This window comes from Colobus angolensis, unplaced genomic scaffold, assembly GCF_000951035.1.
Source record: "Colobus angolensis palliatus isolate OR3802 unplaced genomic scaffold, Cang.pa_1.0 Scaffold150, whole genome shotgun sequence".
NCBI lineage: Eukaryota > Metazoa > Chordata > Mammalia > Primates > Cercopithecidae > Colobus > Colobus angolensis.
Window position 1 is genome coordinate 7367990 of NW_012114600.1, and position 24080 is coordinate 7392069.

Consider the following 24080-nt stretch of genomic DNA (forward strand, 5'->3'; position numbering starts at 1 on the left):
TTTATATAACCATCTTTTCCAGTTTCAAGAGAGAAAAATAATTGTGTAGGATGAAGGGTAGTCACAATTAGCACAAAAGTTAACAAATTCTTTCCTTTAAAATGAAATCAAGCTCAGTAGGAGTTCAGAAAACAAAATCCTTCCTCATAAAAAGAGATGAAGTTAAATACAAATTTAAGAGATTTTAGGCAGAAGAGAATGAGTAAGTATAAATCACTGGTAATTAAACAACTACTAATTGTATGCCAGGCACTGTGTTGGGTGCCAAGATTTGAATAGTGACTGAACACAGCTATGATCTCTGCCTTGGTGGATATTACAGTCAAGTTGAAAGGTGATGACAGAGCTGAGGTCTGCAATGTTCATACAGTAACTGTGGAAAAGGGAGCAAAGGATTTTATGAGAAAGTAGTAAGACCAATGTGCTGAAAGGGAATAAAATGGGGGATAAAATCTATTATCAAAGATATTTAAAGTGCTTAGAGTGTAAAGACCAGAAACAGTGATACTTGAGAAGTTTTGGTGCTTTCAAAACTGATCAAGGTGAGTAGATTACTCATCCTAATGGGCAAAATAGAAGTTAGTAATTTCATATGATGTCAGTAACGATAATGCTTTAAGATGTAAGAGGCATATGTTACCTAGTTGCTATATGAAATACAGTGTGAGAAGTTATTAAACTGTGCTGTATTTCTTTAGATTGTGTAATCGAGAGACCAAATCACAATACTTATTTTCTTTTAGAGTCTACTCCAGTGAAAAGAAACAGAAGGAGGAGAAGCTGCTCTCAACATTAGCCTAGCTAAGAAGAATGAAAAATCTCTACAGTGGCACCACAGAAACGCATTCATTAAATGAAAGGCAAATGACACAGCATATTAATGTCAAATATTACTATTCATTTTTCCCTAAATTGTAACAATGTACATCCATCAAAGTCACAGAAAGTAGAAAATCTGAAATAAATTTAATAAAAACAAATAGAAAAAAAATTATCTAACCTTATGATGTCTTTGGCTTTACATCCTATATGTTTAAAATCAAAGTTAAGACGCAGTTCATCCAAAGGAAGATCCCATATTTTGCTTAATTTCCCCATTTCATTGGGAAAGGATCTTAGTTCCAAGTTGTAACTGACATCCAGAGATGTCAGATTTTCAAGACAGCCAATCTCAGGAGGAATCTTAATGGAAAAAAAGGGGCAAAAGCTGTTGGTGGGAAGGAAGAAATGTGTTCTGCCAAAAAACAAGATGATAAGAAACAAGAAAGGCTCACAGATTCCATCAGCAGCTTGCACAATCTTTCAGCAGAGTTCTAAAACTTTCCAAAGGTTTGTCATAAGTTGTCAGTATGTGTTTAAAAACATGAAAACTTACATATAAAAACTTACTCCCAAACAATCTATATCACTCATCTGTAATCTTAAAAAACCCCATCTCCTTTGGTAACATACTTCATCTCTTCAAGACATTGAAAGTAAGGAAGTTCTTACCACAAAATGGATTTAGTTATCCAAATCCATTATCTGTGGCTTCATTCTGCTCCTTCAGTAAAGGAAAGAAGACCTAGAGTCACTACAAACCTGCATGCAATTTAGTGTTCTCAAAGTAAAGCTACATGCTTATACTTTAGGCGGCATCCTAATTGGAGTGATTTCTTTTCTGTTCCAAATTTTTAAGCAATATATACTGTATTTATAATAGAAAACACTCATTTGCTGGCAAAAAATCAGGTAGCAAAATATATGCACAGTTTTTCTGAACCTCACAGTGTCAGACACTTAATTCTTTTGGTTTTGTAGGCAATACGCTAAACTTGAAAATAATATTTTCTGAGACAAATAGATTATCAATTTCAGATTTATAACAGAGAGAATGGAGCAAAACACAAAAGACTGATCCATTAGGGTGATAGGTAGTATGGTGCAGGAATGCAGAAATTTAAGAATGTACCAAAGAAAGCTGAAAAACAAGTAATACAGTACACAGGCCAGCAACAACTTGAGAAAAATGAAGCATCTAAGAGTCTGCTAACAGATTGGACAGAGATTTAGTGATACAACGACACACAGCATAACATTAATCTATAATTATGTATAATTCATATAATCCTTTAAAAATATAGCACAAAAGTATTTTTTAAGGAAATTACGCTGTGTTACCATATCCATTTACCATAGGGTAGGCTTACAACTTATTTAAAAACCAAAAAAATTGAACAGTATTGATATTTACAATGCTTATTTTGAATTTATTAAATGACATCAACTACTATTCCATAGAACACTCTTTATGAGTTAGTATTATAAAGAATTGTATATTAGTAAAGCATTCTAAGTTTTTTTGTCATAGTTAAGTAACAGTTAAGAGTAACTTGAGTTAATCTATAATATGTTATATGATAACATCACACATAATTTGAAATGAATATTCTAATAATTTTTACTTTGTACAAATGTTGGGTAGATAAATTTATATCTAGCTGTTTAGCTTTCAGATTAAAAGGTTCTGATAAGTATTGTATATTGTTTTATTGTTTAGTGGAAATATTACAGCTACTACTTTTAAGTATTTTTAAAAGCAGATTTTTTTTAAATTGTCAGTGTGAGAATCGAAATTAAATTAAGTGACACACCATTAGTAGCTGTTCTTATTTTTGAATTTAATGGAAATCTGAACTTATAGTTGACAGGAATTTACAGTTAACAGGAAGCTTCTAGTTTCATGAAATTGGTATTTAGAAGCTAAATATCACTTAAAATGATAATTTGTGATGATGCAAATCATAAAGTATATTTTTTAAGTGGCAATAATTTTAAAAGTGACATCTTACCTCTTTCAGTTTATTGTGAGAAAGATGCAGTTTCTCTACTCTAGACCATAAATATGCTTTTTCACTCAAGTCCAAGATGCTGATTTGATTATGGCTAAATAAGAGTTCCCTTAAGTTCAAAGATTTCCAGTGTGCAGGACCTGGTAGATGTTGAATATCATTGCTGCTCATATCTAAAGACCGCAAGCTAAAACAATACAATGGAAAGATGTAAATCAAATGAGTATTTCCAAAATACATGAAATAACATCACAAATAATTTTCCTCAGGGTAAGAATAAGGTGTAATGTCAAAACTAGCATTATTGACATATGAGTATGCATGTGATTTGAGAGCCTGAAGTTGAACCACCAGAGTTTAAGAAACATGAGCTGGGCAAGTTACTTCATCTCTTATGAAGTGGAGATAATAACAGTGGCTATTGTAAGGGATTATTAGGAAGATTAAAGAGGCGAACCACTGTAGAGTAGTTAGATTAGTTCAACACATTCTAAATCTAGATGTAAGTTAGCTATTATAGGTTTGTGTAACACTCTCTATGGCTAAATTATAATTATTAGTTGCCTAAATATGAGCTCACAGAAGAGTTCATTGCAGCATCATGCAAGCAGCATTTTAGTCTTAATTCTAAAAAGCCACCGTGTTTGAAGGAATAGCTGACAGCAAGAAAACAAAGGAAAAGACAGATTTACACATATATTTTATGAATTTGGTTTATCATGTATGATATAACTAGAAGAGAATTTAAGATTACAACACAATCAAGATCGAATTAATGCCTCAATTTAAAGTTAACAGGAAGCTTCTGGTTTCATGAAATTAACCAAAATACCTCAAAAACCTGGAACTACATAAACTTGCCTAATCTTCACCCAAAATTTCACTCAAACACAACTTAAGCATAATGTCAAAGTTAAGGGTATTCTGGCAACATATCAAGTTCCACTATCATTTTAAAAGTTAGAGTGATAGCCAGTATGATCTCATTTCATTATACTAATACAGCAATTAATTAAACAATCCTAAGTTGTTTTTACACAATGATCCACTAAATTAATATAAAAGTTTCCATTTTAAGTAATGAGTTGGGTCTTTTATCTAATGAAAATCATTCATACATACAAAAACATTAAGCTAAGTAGGTTTAGAAAGCAATTACCTCCATATGACTGAATTGAAATCATGTTTCTAAAGGTTCTGTTCCAGCTGATGTGCTTTTAAAATTAAAATAACAATAAACTTACTGTGGAAGATTTAAAATTGCTTCTGGAATACATGTAAATTTGTTTTGAGATAATTTTAGGCTTGTCATGGAAGGAGGCAAGAAAGGCATAGCAGCTAAAAGAAAAAAAATGAGATAAACATTTTAATCATTTTAACCATATTTCCATTAAATTCAAAAATAAGAACAGCTACCAATGGTGTTTAATTTAATTTAATTTCCATTCTCACACTGACAATTTTTAAAAATCCACTTTTAAAAATAAGGTAATAGCCTTAATACTTCCACTAAACAATAAAACAAAATGCCATACTTACCAGAATCTTTTAACCTGGAAGCTAAACAGCTATTTAAATATAAATTTAACTACCCAACATTTGTACAAAGTAAAAATTATTAGAATATTCATTTCAAACTATGTGTGATGTAATTATATATCATATAGATTAACTAAAATTACTCTTAAATAACTACAGCAAAACAACTTTGAACACTTTACTAATATACAGCATATTATAAGGACAAAAATTATTTATGGTACTAGCTCATAAAGAGTGTTCTATGGAATAATAATGGGTGTTATTTAATAAAAGTATTCTTTGACCATATAATCTTAAGAGATTGGGAAACATTCAGTAAAATAAAGTAAAATATCTGAGTTCTCAAAACTCTGGTGTATTTTATGAATTTTTTTATTTTTTACTTTATTATTATTATTATTATTTGAGACAGAGTCTCTCTCTGTTGCCCAGGCTGGAGTGCAGTGGCACGATCTCAGCTCAATGCAATCTCTGCCTCCCAGGTTCAAGAGATTCTCCTGCCTCAGCATCCTGAGTAGCTGGGATTACAGGTGCGGGCCACCATGTCCAGCTAATTTTTTGTATTTTTAGTAGAGATGGGTTTTCACCATGTTAGCCACGATGGTCTCTATCTTCTGACCTCGTGAACTGCCTGCCTCGGCCTCCCAAAGTGCTAGGATTACAGGCGTGAGTCACTGCGCCCGGCCTATTTTGTGAATTCTTAAGAAAGAAATGCAGTATGAGGTACCTCCAAGGAATAAAATTCTGTGAAACACAATTTGGGAAATAGAAAATCACACAGCCTGTTTTCTTATCTGTAAAAGAGTGCAGCTAGATCAGGTGAACACTGAGATACATGAAATATCTACAAATCTACGGTTCTGTGAAAATGGCTTGAGGAATTAGTTATTAGCATTTTCAAGGTTAAAAAATACGGGTTATGATTTATCTAGACAATCTTCAAGGGTCAAAATGTTCCAGGACACTCCTAGAAGTTGTTTTCCTGAGAAGCAGAATGATACATATTATACCTCACCTATTGGCAAAATAAATGAGTAGAAATGATTCTCCACTTAAGACTTCAGAGTCTTGAGTTTCATATGTTGTATGGAAAACATTCATAAGGCCACAGAACTAAAACTATATTTTACATGAGATTTATTTATTATTATTATTTTTTTTTACGGAGTCTTGCTCTGTCGCCAGGCTGGAGTGCAGTGGCATGATCTCCACTCACTGCAACTTCCGACTCCCTGGTTCAAGCGATTCTCCTGCCTCAGCCTCTCGAGTAGCTGGGATTACAGTCACATGCCACCACGCCTACTAAAAAAAACTAAAAATTTTTGTGTTTTTAGTAGAGACAAGGTTTCACCATTTACATGGGATTATTTTTTAATGGTTAGTGGTCCTGCTCAGATGTCACCTCCGTGGGGCATCTTCTCAAACGTAAGACCACTTCTCAAACTATTAAGCTTGTGCAGTGCAAAGCAAACAGATTTTGAACTGGGGTCCATTCAAACTTTCACAAGATAATCAATTACATGCACCTGTAAACATCACACAAAAAAAAGTCTCGCTGCTCTGATTTCCTCAACTGGGCAGAGGTCATACCTGTCCTAGGTACAACGACCATTAGGATCATTGTGAGATTCAGCTGAGATGACACACTAACCATACACAAGCTTCAGGGTCATTTTGGATGCTCCTCTTTCCAGACCCAACTTAAATGTCACAGGAACAGAAATGCTTCCCTGACTCCACAGTCTGAATCAGATTCCCCTGAGGTACCACAGAGCATTCTGAAACTTTTCCACAGAAGGTACCACAATATAAAATTACATTTATTTGTGCCATCATTACTTAATGTTTGTCTGTCCTCTGAACTTAATCACAAGTTCCTTAAGGACAGAGACCGAGTTTGCTTTGCTTACTAGTGAGTGAGAGAATCACTCTATCTCCAGTTTCAGGATCATAGTTAGAATGTGGCCAATATTCAAGAGAATAGGAGGAAGGGAGGGAGGGACAAAGGAGGAAAATACTATCCAAATTAAGATGGTTTTGATCATTATCAGTTTCTGAAAGCTCTGACAAATTAAAATACCATTAATAAGCAGTCAAGCCATATTCTGCTATTAAATAGAATTAAAAATTATTTTACTGAGTCAAGTATAGAATAATCACATGGGTGGCAAGAAGTGAGTATTCTCTATGAAGGAAGATAAAATATGGGGAATTCCTGTTTATTATCATAAAAGTATTTTGTTCCTTAATATTAAAATGTTCATTTAGGATACAAATGAACATAATTTCCTCTATTATTTCATAAGCTAAGAGAATGCAGGGGATTCTACAACTTTTAATAAAAGTGATGATAATAATTTGCATTATTGTAATGTCTTGCAAAGCACAAGAGCTGATTGAATATACATTAACTTCACTAAATTGAAAACTATTAAATGATTAATTTTGTTTCTAACAACAGCAATAAGAGTAATCATATTTATCACACAAAAAATTGCTGAAGAAACTTCAGTATGAAAAACAGTATTTCAGTATAAGGATGCCTTACCCAGCTCAGGCAGCCATGTGCATGTTTAGTTGAAGACTAAAAGGAACCACAGTGTACTACACAGTAGGCCAAGTAACTATCATTTTAACCTCTGACAATAAAAATGTGATAACTTTGTTTAAATTATAGACTATTTTTAGAGCAGTTTTAGATACACAGAAAAATTGAGCAGACAGTCCAAAGACTTTCAATATATCGCTTCTCTCACCACCACCACCCCACATATATTTTCCCCTATTATTAACAATTTGCATTAGTTTGGCACAGTTGTTTCAATTGATGAGCCAATATTTGACACATCATTATCACTCAAAGTCCACAGTTTACATCAGGATTCATTCTTTGTACTGTACATTCTATGGGTTTTAACAAGTGTACAATGGCACGTATCCCCCACTGCAGTATACAAAGTCCACAGTTTACATCAGGGTTCATTCTTTGTACTGTACATTCTATGGGTTTTAACAAGTGTACAATGGCACGTATCCCCCACTGCAGTATACAAAACAGTTTCACTGCCCTAAAAATCCTCTGTGCTTTACCTATTCATCTCTCCCTCCCCTAACCCAACAATCATTGATCTTTTTAATATCCTCATAATTTTGTCTCTTCCAGAATGTCTTATAGTTGGGAACGAATAGTATGTAGCCTTTTCAGATTGACTTCTTTCACTTAGCAATATGCATTTACATTTCTTTCATTTATTTTCATAGTTTGATAGCATTTTCTTTTATTGCCAACGTGCTAACTTTATTTTTTAAATCCAACATAATATTTAGACTGAAATGCCACCTTTAAATCCCCACCTAAAGGGTCCATATGTGACTCATCTTGTACAACTTAGAGGGCCTGGTAAGGAGGAGACCCACACAGAATACTTACCAAGAAAATTCATTCTGGCACTGAAACTCTCCACTTTAGGACAAGCCTCAAGAAAGTTCTCTGATAGGGATGAAATGTGGTTTTTACTAAGGTTTAAAATCTTCAGTTCCTTCAGTCTCAAGGGGGAGCATATCCCTGATATTTTATTTCTAGTCACAAGAGACAAGATAATGATTAAATTGCATAAATTCATATGCTTTAAAGAAAAAATACCAAAAACAATTTGCTTTCAAAGAATAGCATCGAAGAGGATTCCTTAATTTAAAAATTAGTTGTGAAAATATAAGTCATTGATAGTAGCTGTAATATTCATTGTCTCAGTTTTTTATTATATATAATAATACTTATACATTATAATAAATATATATATTATATATATATTTTTTTGAGACAGAGTCTCGCCTCTGTCACCCAGGCTGGAGTGCAATGGCGCGATCTTGGCTCACTGCGACCTCCGCCTCCTGGGTTCAAGCGATTCTCATGCCTCAGCCTCTGAGTAGCTGGGATTACAGGTGCGCACCACCAACCCCGGATAATTTTTGTATTTTTAGTAGAGATGGAATTTCACCATGTTGTCAAAACTCATGACTATACAAATGTCAGCATATTTTGTTAACATCAGCATATTTAGGCAGTCCTTTTATTTTTAATGAGCTCTTTCTTACCCTTCTAAAATGAGCTGCTCCAGTTTCTCTACCACATCAGCAAGGTTCTCAGGAACAGAAGACAGCTGGTTATATGACAGGTTAAACTGTTTCAGAGTTGGACATTTCACTGCAGGATCTAAAACCACTGAGGGTCCAATGTCATTTCGAGAGACATCAAGGTTAGCAACACAACTCATTTTCAACAAGTAAGAAGGAAATGATGTAAATTTATTACTGTGCAAGTCCAAATGTGTCAAACTCTTCAGAGTCTGAAAAGACAAGAGTTTAAAATTCTAAAGTGAACCATCTGAGGAACTTAAGTCTAGCTAATATTTCTGCCTTACACACCTCTGGTAACTAGAACCATCAAGAATTTTTAAAAAGTTGAAAACACAATCCACAACAGAATTTCAGTATACTGATTAGCCCAATCATCTCTGCTTATAGCATGAGTAAAACCAGCAAAATTACAACGGTAGACTGCAAAAAGCAGGTTCATGAAAATAGAGTTGAAAGCTTCCTTCAGCTTTTTTGTAAATTATTTCCAGAAAGAGCAAAATGGAAGCAGAATAGGCCTCAACAAATATTTGAATTAATGATTTAAGAAAAAGCACAACATAATCCTGGGAATATGTTTTAAATGCTGTCAGAAATTGTTACATATTTTGATACATATAAGATTTAACCATAAAAATAGTTACATACAATATGTGTTTCATTTTAGAACCTCCTCTTTTTTATGAAACTTTTTGTTTCAAATTTCTACTTTCCATTTTTAAGCAGTTTATAATTTTATAATGATAACAGCAAACCCCTACTTATATATTACGTCGATTTTTTACAACTTTGGTATGTAATACTCTCAAAGAGCTCAAATGCCACAAACAATCACTTCTCTATGCTCTTCTTTATATATCAGTATATTTATCCATACAAGAAATTCTAGACTTTGATATGATTATAGAGGCTTATTAATGACTCTTTGTCCCAGAAGTTGTTTCAAAATTCCTGCCTTTGTTTCAGACCCTTATTAACTTATTCCAAAGTAAAGACTTTAAAATTATTCCCAGGGTTTAATCAGGAAATTTTCTTATAAAAAGGAACATAGTTGAGACTCTTTGACAATAACAAACAAACAAACAAAGTACCATCTAATGATGTCATTTTGAAATTTCCCTAAGAGAAGGTTCTGAGCTTGTGCAGTCATTGAATGCCGGCATGTCTCACCTTATCACCATCTCTTCTAATTCTCTTTGTTTTAACTAGACTAAATCCCAGAATTATTTCACTTGCTCATTTAACAAATATTAATTGAAGTATTACCAAGTTTCAGGCATTAATTCCTCCACAAATCAATTCAGTAAGTATCTACTAAACTTCTACCGTATGTCAGGTCTCACTAGGCACTGGGAATAGACAGAAACAAGCCTGAAACAAGTCCTGTCCTCAAAGAGTTCACAGTTTAGTGAGGGCAAAGGTACTTTAAATCAAATTGGATGACCAAATGAGAATTAGAGGGAAAGCATCAGGTGTTATGGAAATGGAGGTTAGGTGGCCAGGTTGGCTGGAGGGTAGAAGGAAAAAGGAAGAGAAGCAGAGAGTGATGAAGTGACATTTAAATTGAGCCCTGGGTGACTTGAAGTATTTAGCAAGGCAAAGAGGTGAAGAGAGAAAGACACATTTTAGACATTACAGCATGGCTGGAGGAGTGGGTCACCTTTCTTTCTTCTGTCTCCAGATATAAAAACTTTACAGAAAAAAACATCCCTTAAATATACTTAAAATTTATGTAATGTTGCCTTTAAAACATCTCAAAATTATGATAATTTTTTAGGCTTAAAAAGGGGGAAGTGCATTTGCAACAAGACTTTTTTTTTTTTTTTTTTTTTTTGATAGGGTCTCACTCTGTTGCCCAGGCTGGAGTACAGTGGTGCAATCTTGGCTCACTGCAACCTCTGCCTCCCAGGATCAGGCAATTCTCCTACCTCAGCATCCAGTAGCTGGGACCACAGGTGCACCCCACCCATGCATGGCTAATTTTTTGTATTTTTGGTAGAGACAAGATTTTGCTGTTGTTTACACTGGTCTTGAACTCTTGAACTCAGACAATACGCCTGCCTCAGCCTCCAAAGTGCTGGGATTATAGGCATGAGTCACCATGCCCAGCCTTGAGAATTTTATTTAACAATTTAAACATTTGCATTAAAATAATTTTAATTTTTATGATATCTTTTTTGGCTTTCAAAACTATTTTGATTTGTAGTACACACAAATGCTGAGCAAAGTCAATTTTCAGAGAGCTATCCTATCAACAAACTATATTATACTTTAATTCTTATAAGACAGTAACTTTGACCAAAAAAAAAAAATCTTTTAAGTTACACATTATTTTAAACTGGAAAAAAAATAGCCACAACAATCATTTAGTTGAATCTCTATTTTACAGATGAGAAAATGAAGGATTAGAGCAGGAGGAGTGACATGTTCATATTGTCACACAGTTGGTAGCTGAGTCAGAGCCAGTACTACCAAACCAGGTCTAATTCTAGTTTACCTAATCTAATTTAAATAGTTGACGTTGTCTTACTTGAATTAAATGATTAAAGTTTAATCAATATACACTTGATAGACTTTAACATGTACTCCGTACAAAACCTAGAATTCCTTTCTAATCAGATCTGTTTCCACTGCCTGCCCTCAAAGATGCTCCTGAACATCACACAGACTAAGATATGTGTGCAAAAACCAGAAGAACGGGGGACATACCGCCCAGTGACACAAAAGCAGAATGTTCTTTTAAAAGACTTAATCAGGCAAACTAGATATAAATACAAAAGCTCTCCAAACGTCTTAAAAGTTACAAGGATAAATTAAATTTACTTCACATAGCTGTTGTGGAAAGCTCGTGAGTGCATTCTGGTGAAGCTCCAGCTTTTCAAGATGCTCCAAATGACCACTTATACAGCATTTCTGGCTTAGGGCATCAATATCTCTTAGTTCATTTGCTGAAAGGTCTAGTGATGTAATATATTCTCTCTCAGAAGCCAGAGAAGAAATGCTGTCTGAATGCCTCATATGGGATTGAAGTTTTGATGACCCTTTTGTCAAAAACAAACAGACAATGGAAATATAAGCAAATAATTTAAATTCATGTAGTGAAAGTTTACTGAGCACCTCCTAGCAATCAGGCTTTCTCCAGGACACTGAAGATTCAGTAGAAAACCAAACTATGGAGTTTATATTCCAGTGGCAGAGATGAACAGTAGATAAAAAGCGCTTAATCAGGTGGTATAAATGGTGTGGGAAAAAAAAAGAAAATTGGAAGAGAGGATGAAGAGTGGCACTGGTGGGAGGTGTTATTTACATTTCAGAAAACTTGTAAAAATAAAGACTAATGTGTTCTATAATATTCAAGAAAGGTAAATTTTAAATGTATACTTCATTTTTCTATAGCTTATGGCAAATTATGTAAGATGAAACTGGCCCCAAGAATATTTGAATAATTGGAGGAAATTCAACCAAACACTGTATTCTGCCCAAAGTATCTATTTACTTATGATTACATCCAAATACTTACTGAGTGAATCATCTGAAGATAATATTTTTCTTTTTCTCCTCAGTAAATCTTCATGATCAAAAATGAGCCCCTATTAAAAAATAATGATATTTATAATAAAATTGCCGTCATTTGTTGGACAAGAGGACATTTTTATAAGGAAAGAACCATGAAATTTTAATAGGGTTAAATAGTTTTTATAATTATGGGAAAAAATAGGCAAGTAAAAACTAAGAACCCAATTGTGAAGATAAAAGAAAACAATTCAGTTTTGTGCTCAAATGACCTTAGTATCTACTCTTTCTCTTTTGTTTTAAATATAAGGAATCTGAAAAACAGAAAGGTTGAGTCAAAAAGCTGTATCCATATAATTTCTCTCATTAACCAAACTACTTTTTATAACTAAATTTATATATAAATTCGAAAGAGCATATATAAAGCTGAGAGCTAATTTGACCGATTCAACTATAGTCATTCATTTCACCCATCTTGAGGTCTAGAATTAACATAAAATAACACTGATATTTTTAGTACTCAGCTATAATCAAAATTAGAGCATAGGTTAGAATAGATCTTTCAAAGTGAACCTGAGAATAAGGTGGCTCCCAATTTCCTCAACTAGAATGATCAAACTCCTCATGCAAATATGCAATAGTCCTTCCATAGTTCCAAAACAGACAGGAGGTTGAAATAATAATAACGGTGTCTAAAAAATTAAATAACTTTCAATACACCTACAGATATAGATATAGATATAGATAAGCAATGAATTATATTATGCTACTCCATCTTGTTCAGTGTCCTTCAGACTTCTGTCTGGTTTCTTAGAAATCACTATAAGATTTCTAGCTAAAGTGTTCATGGGACCAACCCACACCATTAGGTACAGGTCTAGCCTGGGCTCTTTTCAGACATGAAGTTCTGAAAAGAAAGAAGAAGAAAACCATGTTGAAGTGTACTGTAAGTATACATATATATACCCCAAACAAATTCATACCCTGCATACTCAAAAGAGTACAAATGTGAATTTAGCATAATTTACATCTACTGTGTTTTCATATATATACATATATAAAACATCTCAAAATTATAGTTTTCATACATCAGGGAAATCCCTACCAATTGTTCCTAGCTTTGGCATAAATTTTAGTTATCAAGAGAATGTCAGTAGCAAAACACAACATAATCACAATTCAACTTACCAAGGAACTGGAATGCCTTTGCAAATTTGGTGAGCAACGCTGTAATACGGCATCTCGGTAAAATTCTCCTACACTAATTGAATTTGATTTCTTTTTCACAAGAAATGAGCCTTCACTTCCTATTTTGAAAATGATAAAATAACATGAAAGCAAGTATGAAAAGCTTACTCAATCATAAGATCCTTGTTCAGTCATGGAAGATTAAACCTATTTTTATTAACGGAAATTTCACAGTCCATTTCCTTTGTAAAATCTTTAAAATAGAAATGATAAGCCATGTTGGTTTTTCACTTTAAAAATTCAACAACATTTTTCTTCACTCATAAATATTTATGGAATGGCTGTTACAGACTAGACACTGGGTAAGCACTGGATAATGATATGCAGGAAAAAAATAAATCTATCCCGCAGAGGAGCGGATTAGTCCAGCAGGAAAAAGCCAAATCAATCAATGGTTACATAAGCTATAACAAATATGTGTGTGTGCAGAAAGTTTGTATGCAATCTGATCGATGTTACTGCTTTCTGTTTCTCTGAATTTTTTTATAGAGACCACTGGAATAGGAACTAGCAGCATAGGAAAGAGAGTGGATTAACTCCCTGAATTTTTCTTATAAATTTTTCAAATCTTGTTTTAAATGTTGTAATCATACAAATTACTTAACAGCAATTTTGAATATATTCCTATCTGAATTTCATGTTTCATGGTTTCTTTTATGGAATGGTATTAAAATAAACACAATAAATTTGGCTGGCAATAATTATTTTATAAAATAAGGAAAAGGCAGTACTTTCAAAATAATAAATTTACAAAAAAAATCAATAAATAAATCATATTAAAGATAAATAATGTGAATGCATTTGTGAAAATTATGATTTTAAATTCCCCTACTCTTTATCTTAGAAAAACAAAGAATTCATTTTACTTCAAAACCAAATTATAAAATCTGTATATCCAAATATCCCCTTTATAATATTCAGTATAAATCCTGATATAAACAGTTCCCACCTCATTCATTACTGAAGTTTAATTAATTCTATAATTTACATTATTTTAATGCTTAAGAATTTTAATAAAATAGAATTTATAATTTAGTAACAATTATATAATTATAAAGATTATTAAATTATCATAATTATCCCACTTTATATGTTTGTGAAATGTCTATTAGCACATTATTCGTACAAGCAGCATAATGCATTTTATAATTATTTTATGTTAAAATTTCTAATGTTTTCTTTAAAAATACTTGAAGAGAGTTCTTTCAGGCATGATAGAGCAACAAGTGTGAATGAACTTAACCTACTCACATAAACAACAAGAAAACTGGACAAATATATTAAATGACTGGATATAGACACTGGGCGACAGACAGCATAGGACTATGTAATACCTGAAAGGAGGGAAACAAATTATGTGAGCCCTATGATCACTCTGGTTTTCTGCTTGCAGACAAATTAAGGGGCATGCACATAAGAAGAAATTGAAACAGTCTCACGGCTTTCCTGAGATGAGGAGATAGACATCAACATTTATGGAGACTACAATAGCTGGGAGTTCTGGGGCAGTTACAGAAAAAGAGCTCCAGTAATCTGCATATGGGTTTCTGGAAGATCTGCACTAGAAATGTAAAAGGGAATTCTTCCAGAGGAAGAAAATGATAATAACTGCAAACTTAGATTAACATAAAGTGGTTACTTCACTTAAAAAATTATTTTTTATATATAATCCTTAAAGTTTGCACAACAAACAGCAGAGCTTCAAAATACACAAAGCATAAACAGATAAAACTGAAAAGACGACCAACAAATCCTCAATTACAACTTCAATAGTTCTCTTTCAAATACAATAAATAGAAAGAAAAATCAGTAAAGTCACAGAAAACTTGAGAAATTTTACCAAACAATTTGGCCTATTGATTTGACCCAATAACAGATGAATATACTTTCTTTTCAGTTGCACATGGCACACCACCAAGACAGATCATATGATAATCCATAAAGCATTGTTTCAATAAATATAAAAGGATAGAAATCATCAGAGTAGGTTGTCTGACCACAACAAAATTAAATTGAAACCAATAACCAAAAAGCTATCCAGAAAAATCTCCATATATTTGGAAAATAAACGACAGCCTTCTAAATAACTCATGAATCAAAGAAGTCACAAAGGAAATTAAAATTTTTTAAATGAATGGAAAGATGACACATCAAAATACTGGGATGCAGTGAAAGTGATATTTATAAGGACATATATAGCCTTAAATAAATGTTTCTGTTACAAAATAAGAAGGTTCTAGAAACCAGAGTTCTAAGTTTCCAAATTAAGAATCTATAAAAAAAAGTCAATTAAAATGAAAATAAGTAAGGAAAGGCAACAATAAAGATAAGAACAAAAGTCAGTGAGAAAGTAACACAAACAATAGAGAAAATCAATAAAACAAAAATCTGATTCTTTGAAGAGATTATTAACAGGATAATTAAATCACTAACAGGATAATTAAATAATTACTATAAGTAACATTAAACAAATAAATTTGGCAACTTATATGAAATGGACATATTCCTTTAAAGTTACAAATTACTAAAACTGACTTAAGAAGTAAAAGAAAATTAAAATAATCATACATCTATCAAAGTTATTAAATTCATAAGTTTAAATCTCCTCCCCCCAAAAATTTAAAACCTACATGGCCTTTGCTGGTGAAGTCTATCATACATTTAAGAAGAAAACACCTTTACACAAACTCTTCCAGAAAATTGTGGAATGGGAAACACTTCCCAATTCATTTCAAGAGGCCAGCATTACTCCCATAATTACAAGGAAGTATAAAACTACAGACTAGTATCTCTCACAGATGCAAAATTCTTTTTTTTTTTTTTTTTTTTGAGACGGAGTCTCACACTGTAGCCCAGGCTGGAGTGCAGTAGCATGACTTTGGCTCACTGCAAGCTCCACTTCCAGGTTCATGCCATTCTCCTGACTCAGCCTCCAGAGTAGCTGCGTCTACAGATGCCCGCCACCATGCCCAGCTAATTTTTTGTATTTTTAGTAGAGATGGGGTTTCACTGTTAGCCAGGATGGTCTTGATCTCCTGACCTCATGATCTGCCCACCTCGGCCTCCCAAAGTGCTGGGATTACAGGCGTGAGTCACCATGCCCAGCCAGATGCAAAATTCTTAACAAAATTTTAGAAAATAAAATGTAATACTATATAAAAAGGATAATGTACCATAACCAAGTGAGATTTACTCCAGGAATGCAAGCTGGTTTAACATTAGAAAATCAGTTGGTGTATTTGACCATATTAACAAAATATAGGTGAAAAATATGAATACCTCAGCAGATGCTGAACAGCATTTTTCAACACTTATTAATGATTAAAAAAAAAAAGGCTCTCCAAAAATGACTAGGAAGAAGCTTCCTCAATTTGATGAAGGGCATCTATGAAAAATGACAACGTCATAATTAGTGATTAGAGACTGAATGTTTTTCCTCTAAGTTTGGAAACCAGGGAATGGTGCCCAGTCTGACCAATTCTATTCAACATAGTACTGGAGGTCCTAGCCAGTGCAATATGACAAGAAAAAAAAAAGGAGACATAAATATTAGAAAAGAAAAAGCAAATCTGTCTTTATTACTAAATGGTATAATTACGAACAAAGAAAATCCTGTGGAATCTATAATAAGGTACTGGAAAACTCATAAGTGAGCTTAGCAAGTTTACAGGATAAAAAATTCACGTACTAATAAATGAATTGTATTTCCATATATCAGCAGTGAACTCCTGGAAATTAGAATTCAAATACAATACCATCTATAATAGCATCAGAAAACATCCAATACAACACACTGTTAGAAATTTTAAAAGACTAATTGAACTATATATCACATTAATGTGTCAAAAGACTCATTATTAATATATTAGTTCCCTCAAATTGATTTACAGATATAATCTATAGAAATTATTTATGTATTAATTATATAGTATAGATTATATTAACATTACAAGTAATATGATTTAATTTATAAATTAATTCTATATAAAATCTAAATATGGACTTAATTACAATAAAAATCCCAGCATAAAGTTAGTTGATTCAAAATTTATATGGAAATGCAAAGAATCTAGATTAATAAGAACAATTTTTTTAAAAGAACACCAGAGGACTTGGACTACCTGATTTCAAGACCTGCTATTAAGCTAGAGTAATCAAGACAGTGTGGTTTCGGCATAAGAATACAGTATAAATCAGTGGCACAGAATAAATAATGTTAAGAACCATACCTAAATAGTCAATTAAGGAGAACAAAGCTTCCATTAGTTCAACGAGGAATTATATAGTATTTTCAACAAGTAATGTTGGAACAACTGGATATCCACACAGAAAGAAATAAGTGTCAACCCTTCATTGACACATCACACACAAAAATCAGCTGAAAATGTTTTAGACCTAAATGTTAAAGCTGAGATTTTAATACTTCTAAGAGAAAATACAGGAGAAAATATTCACAAATTTAGGCTAAGAAAAGGTTTCTTAAGTGGGATAGAAAAAGGACAAACCATAAAAGAAAAAAACTGGAAAACTGCATTTCACCAAAATTTAAAACTTCTGTTTTTTGAAAATAATAGAATTAGTAAAGTGAGAAGACAAGCTATGACTGGGAAAAAAATATATGCAATATATACACCTGTCACAACTTCTATCTAGAATATACAAAGAACTTTTATGTAATCGTAAGACAACCCAATTAAAAGCAAAATACCTCAACACTTCACACAAAAATAAGAATGGCCAATAAGAACATGAAAATGTCCTCTATGTAATTAGTCATTAGGGAAATGAAAATTACATCCAAATGAATTAAATCTCCACTAGAAGAGCTAAAATTAACTTGAAAATACCGAGTACAGACAAGGATGTAGAGCAACCAGAATGCTCATGTGTCGCCGGTGGGGGTAGAACATAGTACAACCACTTTGGAAAACAGACACAAAAGAGTACTTACTGTATGATTCTATGTACATAAAACTAGAGAAAACATTAATCTACAGTGTCAGGAAGCAAATGATTGCTAAGGGACAGGGGCAGGGGAAGGGGACGTTTTCAGTGAAGAGGCATGAAGAAACTTTTTTGGAGGATGAAAATATTGCATAACTTAATAGTGATGATGACTACATGAATATGTTAATTTTCAAAGCACATGAAAATATATACTTAAAGTGAATGCATTTTATTTTATATAAATTACATATGTATATAAATCACTACACTTGATTTTTAAAAATGGTTTGACTTGAGACACAATATCTTGGAACAACTCTCATTTTTTGCCCTCTCAAATATCCTTATTCTATCACTCAATGTTTTCAGTCATACTATATTAACAAAAAAGCCCCTCACTCCATTTTTACCAAACATCTTATTAACATTACTACCTTTAACAAAGTTAAGGAGCTTACACAAGCCACAAAAGGATTTAGTCAGTGTCAGAGTGTGGAATCTCGTTCCAGTCTAGTCAGAGTTTATTTCCTGGAATATTAACCATTAACCAATTAGTAAGAATAACATTTAGAAGCACAGAGACACACTTACTTGAAACATCACTTTGACCAAAATTAGTAAACCTAACTGTTTGTGATAATAAACACATTTCTACTTAAGTTTTTCCAAATGATTTAAGTCAGGTTTTTGTCTCGGGTCCTATTGTTCAATGTCAGTGTGTAAATATAAAACATAAAGGGATTTATTTTTATAATAAATACCTTCACTATCTAGATCATCACTTTGAGCGAAGACACTATCCATAGAAGAGTCAGGAATAAAGGTCCATTCATCAAATTTAGACAGCACATCTTCAAAAAAATTTCCATCACTGCCTGAGGCTGCTCCTTCTTCCATGGCACTTTTCATCTGATATCTGATCACCATTCTTGCTAGTGTAGATGCTATATCTGAAAATAAAGAGATGCACCAGGAACTTAGAAATCAACAATTATGCAAAACTAAACATATATAGGACCAAAGTTCTTATGTATTCCTATGCTTCTAGAGAAAATTTCTATTTTTCCTTACAAAGTCACCTTACACTAGTGATCCTGAATAATTAGCAGGTGGCAGATCATATTTTTTTTAAAAAAATAACCATGTATACAATGCTTTGGTGTAGATAGCAAAATTGAATCTCTATGGAAATTTATTCAGGAAAAGGCCTAGGCTTTGAAGCCAGACAGGCCTGTGTTCAAGTCATCGAAATGCCATTTGTGAGTTATATAAGCTTCCTGGGTGTCAGTGGCCTCACCTGGAAAATGAAGATGATAACATACACAGCATATGGTGATGGAAAAGAGTAAATGAAACCATGCATGTAAAATGTTTAGCACAATGCATAGAACACATAAAATACTAAATACAGGATGTTGTTATTTTTATAAAGTTTGCTGAGTGATTCATTATGACTATTGGGAAATTTGATGGAATTTCAAAAGTAACATTCTTCTCACAACTTCATTACATTATATATCAGCTCTACTATGAAGAATAAGTTGACAGAGTCCTCATTGTTCTACATACAGCCAGGAAGATTTCTTCAAATATTACTACTGTAATTACTTCAAATATTACTACATGATACTACTGTATCATGTAGTACAATATCCAGTGATGAGTTGGTTAATGCAATGCTGGTTAGGTCTCCTACTGTAAAAAGGAAAATAAACCCTGGGGCTCAGAGCACGGTAGGGGATCATTTGATATTACCGCCGTGAGGTGTAGCTCATCAGCTAAAAGACATTGACGCCAGCAGGAATAGCAATCATTATAGTAGCAGAGGTGAAGTACGCTCATGTATCTACATCTATTCCTACTGTAAATATGTGGTGAGCCCATAAGATAAACCCCAAGAAGACAATTGATACTGTGGCTTACACTATACCCATATACCCAAATAGTTCTTTTTTTCCAGAGTAATATGTTATGATATGGGAAATTATCCCGAAGCCCAGCAGGATGAGTTCACACACATATATGTCACTCAGGCAAATACTACCTGAAAAATGTTTGAAAGCTATGACCCAAAGTGTTCTTTACTCAGACCAGCTGCCAGTGAAATCACGGTTATACCCTCCAATTAATCAAATGACATTACTGTGTTTTTTTAATTGGGTAAGATGTGTCAATGGTAAAAACTTCATACAGAGCAAAGAGAATATAGTGAATGATAAATCTCCCTCCATCCTTCTCCAATGGGCCCACAATTCCTCTCCATCAGATAGTGAAGATTACAGTAAGCAGATTTTTGGCATGAGACTAGTTTAAGTAATGAAACATGGGATCTAACCATGTCTCAGTAATTTCCAAAGACCCCAGAGACAATCAGGGACCCCATTTCTGGAGGGTTTTATTTCATATTCAAACTTTTGTAACTATCATATTCCAATTGCATTTCCATCAGCATTAGCATAGTAAAAACACTGTTCTGTGCCTATTTTTTGCCATGGAGTAATGTAATCTTTATCAGGACATTAAATTTGCTACATGTTTTTTTTTTTTCCCTTCAATGATTGCAAAGCATTCCACTACATGAATGTACCACTATTTATTTGAATAGTTCCTTTTGGGGAATACTTAGGTTTTTCCCTACTCGTTTGCTATTATAAACAATGTTTTAATGTGCATTTTTGTACATAATTTTTTGTGCACATTGAGAATGTCTGTATCATAGATTCCTAACAGTACACTGCTAGGTCAAAAAAGCATGTTTGTATATTAAAAGATATTAGTGGATATTGCCAAATTGTCCTCAAAAGAGGACAATTTAAATTCATATCAATGTATGAAGCATGTTTCCACATATGCTTAGCAACATAATGTATTACATAATTTTTATTTTTGCCAATATTAAATGTTTAATTCTAAATGATAATCTACTATGTGCAAAGCACTCGTATCAATGGTAAGGTTACAACCATGAACAAAATTGACATTGACTTCATGGTACTAACAATCTACCAAAAAGTAGATTATAAAAATGAAAAATTAAATTACATAACGTGGTGAATAGTAGTACAGGTGAGAAAGAAGGTGCCATAGGGTCAATGAGTAAGAGGACCTTCCAGACTGATGATGGTGCTGAGACAGGAAGAATGAACACACAGCCAGGTGAAGAGAGAATTTAGAGTTAGGTAGAGAGAGTAACAATGGAAAAAGACTGGAAGTAAGGGTACATGAAGTGTTTGAGAAACCGAGGAAAATTCAGCCTGACTGGAACTTTTGGAGCCTACTGAGAGGTTGGAAACCTTGATGTATAAAGGCACCAAATTGCATGGATGGGTACTTTTCTCTACAGCACTCAGTTATCTTGGTGAAAGTGAGGGAAAAAGTAGACTGGTAGACTGACCAAAACTGGTGTTTTGCTATTGAGTGCATCATAAAAATGAGAGAAGCAAACATGTTATTTGCAAGATGGTCCTAAAGGTGTTGAGTCATGGAGTATGATGACCATGGGGAAGGAGATGGGCATGGGACTAAATTAACGTAGGAAAAGCTGAGAGCTCACACGCTAAAAACACATTTAGCATGAACAAATGAAAGAGCTCAAAAGACAAAAACAGTGTCAGAGGATGGCAACTTACCATCAATACACATAATATGTACAAAATACATATGAGCTTGAACGTATAAAGAAAATGCATTATCAATTGAAATATAAAGTATATTCTAAGTTAAAAATGCCAACTGAATATGTGTGTATGCTTTTACACACATCTGAATGCATAGGTACATGTAAGCATACAAAAAGTTAGGAAAAATATCCATATTAATTACTTAAAAGGGAAAAAATAAGTTATTTTTATTTTCTTTTTTATAATTTTATATTTTCTTTTTTAAAAAACAAGGATGTCTTACTTTAAAAATAAAAAAGGACTATATTAAAAAGTAGCTCTTCAAAAAACTTCCGCTATTTTGCTCTAATTTTATAAGTACCTATTTGCTATCTCATAAAGAACTTAAATACGTCATTTTGAAGTATTTCATAGCCAAAAAAATCCAAACCTTTGCAATATTTTTGGCTTAAGGTCCCTCAAACTGACATGAATAACCACTAAAAGACTAGTGACTTAAAAAAATACTATTAAAAATAAGAACTGTCAAAAATATTCTCCTTGTTACTTACTTGTTTGTTTCCTTAAATTAGAAGTCTTATCTGGAAATAAAGGACCAAGCCAAGAAGGCTCGACTTTTCCTATACAAAACCCTCCAAGGCAAATGCTATTGTTGGCCACGTCCAGGGCCAGCCTCCTTAAGAGCAAGCTGATGATCTGGCTGTCGCCTTTCCCAATGCTTATCGTCAGCGCTTTTCGTACATCTTGTTCACGAGATCCACTATTCAATAAGAGTTCCACCAATTTGGGACTGCTCTCTTTCTCACATACCTGTTAAAGAAAAAAAAAATTAAGTATATTAAAAATCTATAGCTTTCTTCCTTTTGGGAGACTGGCAAATCAAACTTCATGTGATTTTTCTCTACATCTCCAATTTAGAATTAAACAAAATAAAACAAGACAAAACTGATCCTTGAATACATTGGGAAAATAAGATGATATTAATGCCATAACTGTCAGAATAGCATGAATAATCTGCCACATGGCAGTCAGTTATCATGAAAGAGACAATATTATATGGAGACAAAGTTCCATAGGTTTGGCATCAAGATCTCTGTTTACATCCAGACTCCACCAAGGATGTACATTGCTTACACTTTCTGAGCTTCTGTCTTCTCACTGTAAGATATCTGGGAAACCAGTACCTTAACACAGTAAATAGTACTGTCCTGTCTTTATTTGTGGCATAGAATAACTAAGTGGGGACTTAGCTATTGTAAAATTTATTAATGCCACATGCAAACGACAATCATTACTCATGTCTGGTTTTCCTGATCTCCTCAGGACAAGCATCTGAATTTCCTCAAAGATATACCTTGTCTCTCAGTCCTCAACCTTCCTCTGAATGTTATGTTTTCAGAGCATGTGCTCAGGGTGGGTTAGCACGCGAGGTGCTATAAAAACTAGAACAACTGAGCAAGCCAGGAGAAGCCTTAGCAATCTGAAGCACTGCACACTGGCCCCACTCAGGAAGAGCTTTGGAAAGGAGCTAGACGTTAGCAAAGAGCTATCAACTAGAAGACAAAAATAACAGGTAATAGAAATAATATCCATCAGTTATTGTGCTAAATTCTGTACACATGTGATTTCTAATCTTAAAAAAAAAAAATCCTATGCCATAGCAATTATTTCTCCCACCTTATAGATGAGTATTTAGAAATGATATATAATTTGTCCCTTAAAGCTGGCAAGCAACTGAAACTTGGATTTGAAGCCAAATCTGCTGGCTTCAAAACCTGTGCGACTTTCATTACCCAAAATTAAACATTAAAAAAGGAAAGAAAAGAAGACCCAAAGATCCAGGGTACCAACTCAGAGAAAATAGATGTTGGGGACAATTCTTGAATTTTCTAGAATCAAAGTGCTTCCAAGGGATTTGAGGGGACGTTCATTCATGTGGTTGGAAGGCACCAATTAAATGCCCACCAGTCTCCAAGTACACTTACCTTCAACCCATACTCAAAGCACTACAGAGGTCTGATCAAGTCACCGTCCTCTTTAAAAACCTTCTAAAATGCCACTGCTCTGGACATTCTTCCAAACACAGTATGTAATTTTTTCAAACCTCATTATCTTTTGTGCTATTTCTATTACCCCAAATGCCTTCCTCTACTCTTCACCCAGCAAAAAGGTGTTCATTCTTGAAGAATTGGGTTCAAAATTTCTTGTGGAGAAGTCCTTGCTACTAACCTCTCAGGTCAAACAT

The 24080-nt window shown here is 33.3% G+C and overlaps 1 protein-coding gene across 2 annotated transcripts in view; it reads right to left on the bottom strand.

The window, feature by feature from the left end:
- LRRK2 (leucine-rich repeat kinase 2) overlaps positions 1 to 24080 on the bottom strand; it is a 141178-nt gene that overhangs the window by 62802 nt on the left and 54296 nt on the right. For both annotated transcript variants that reach the window (XM_011936108.1, XM_011936107.1), the window contains exons 19-28: positions 22387 to 22645; positions 18977 to 19165; positions 13209 to 13327; positions 12028 to 12097; positions 11331 to 11548; positions 8469 to 8719; positions 7804 to 7952; positions 4076 to 4169; positions 2832 to 3018; positions 1001 to 1182 (exon numbers count right to left, since the gene is read on the bottom strand). In XM_011936108.1, coding sequence (XP_011791498.1) covers positions 1001 to 1182; positions 2832 to 3018; positions 4076 to 4169; positions 7804 to 7952; positions 8469 to 8719; positions 11331 to 11548; positions 12028 to 12097; positions 13209 to 13327; positions 18977 to 19165; positions 22387 to 22645 — 1718 coding nt within the window. The remainder of the gene's footprint in view (positions 1 to 1000; positions 1183 to 2831; positions 3019 to 4075; positions 4170 to 7803; positions 7953 to 8468; positions 8720 to 11330; positions 11549 to 12027; positions 12098 to 13208; positions 13328 to 18976; positions 19166 to 22386; positions 22646 to 24080) is intronic.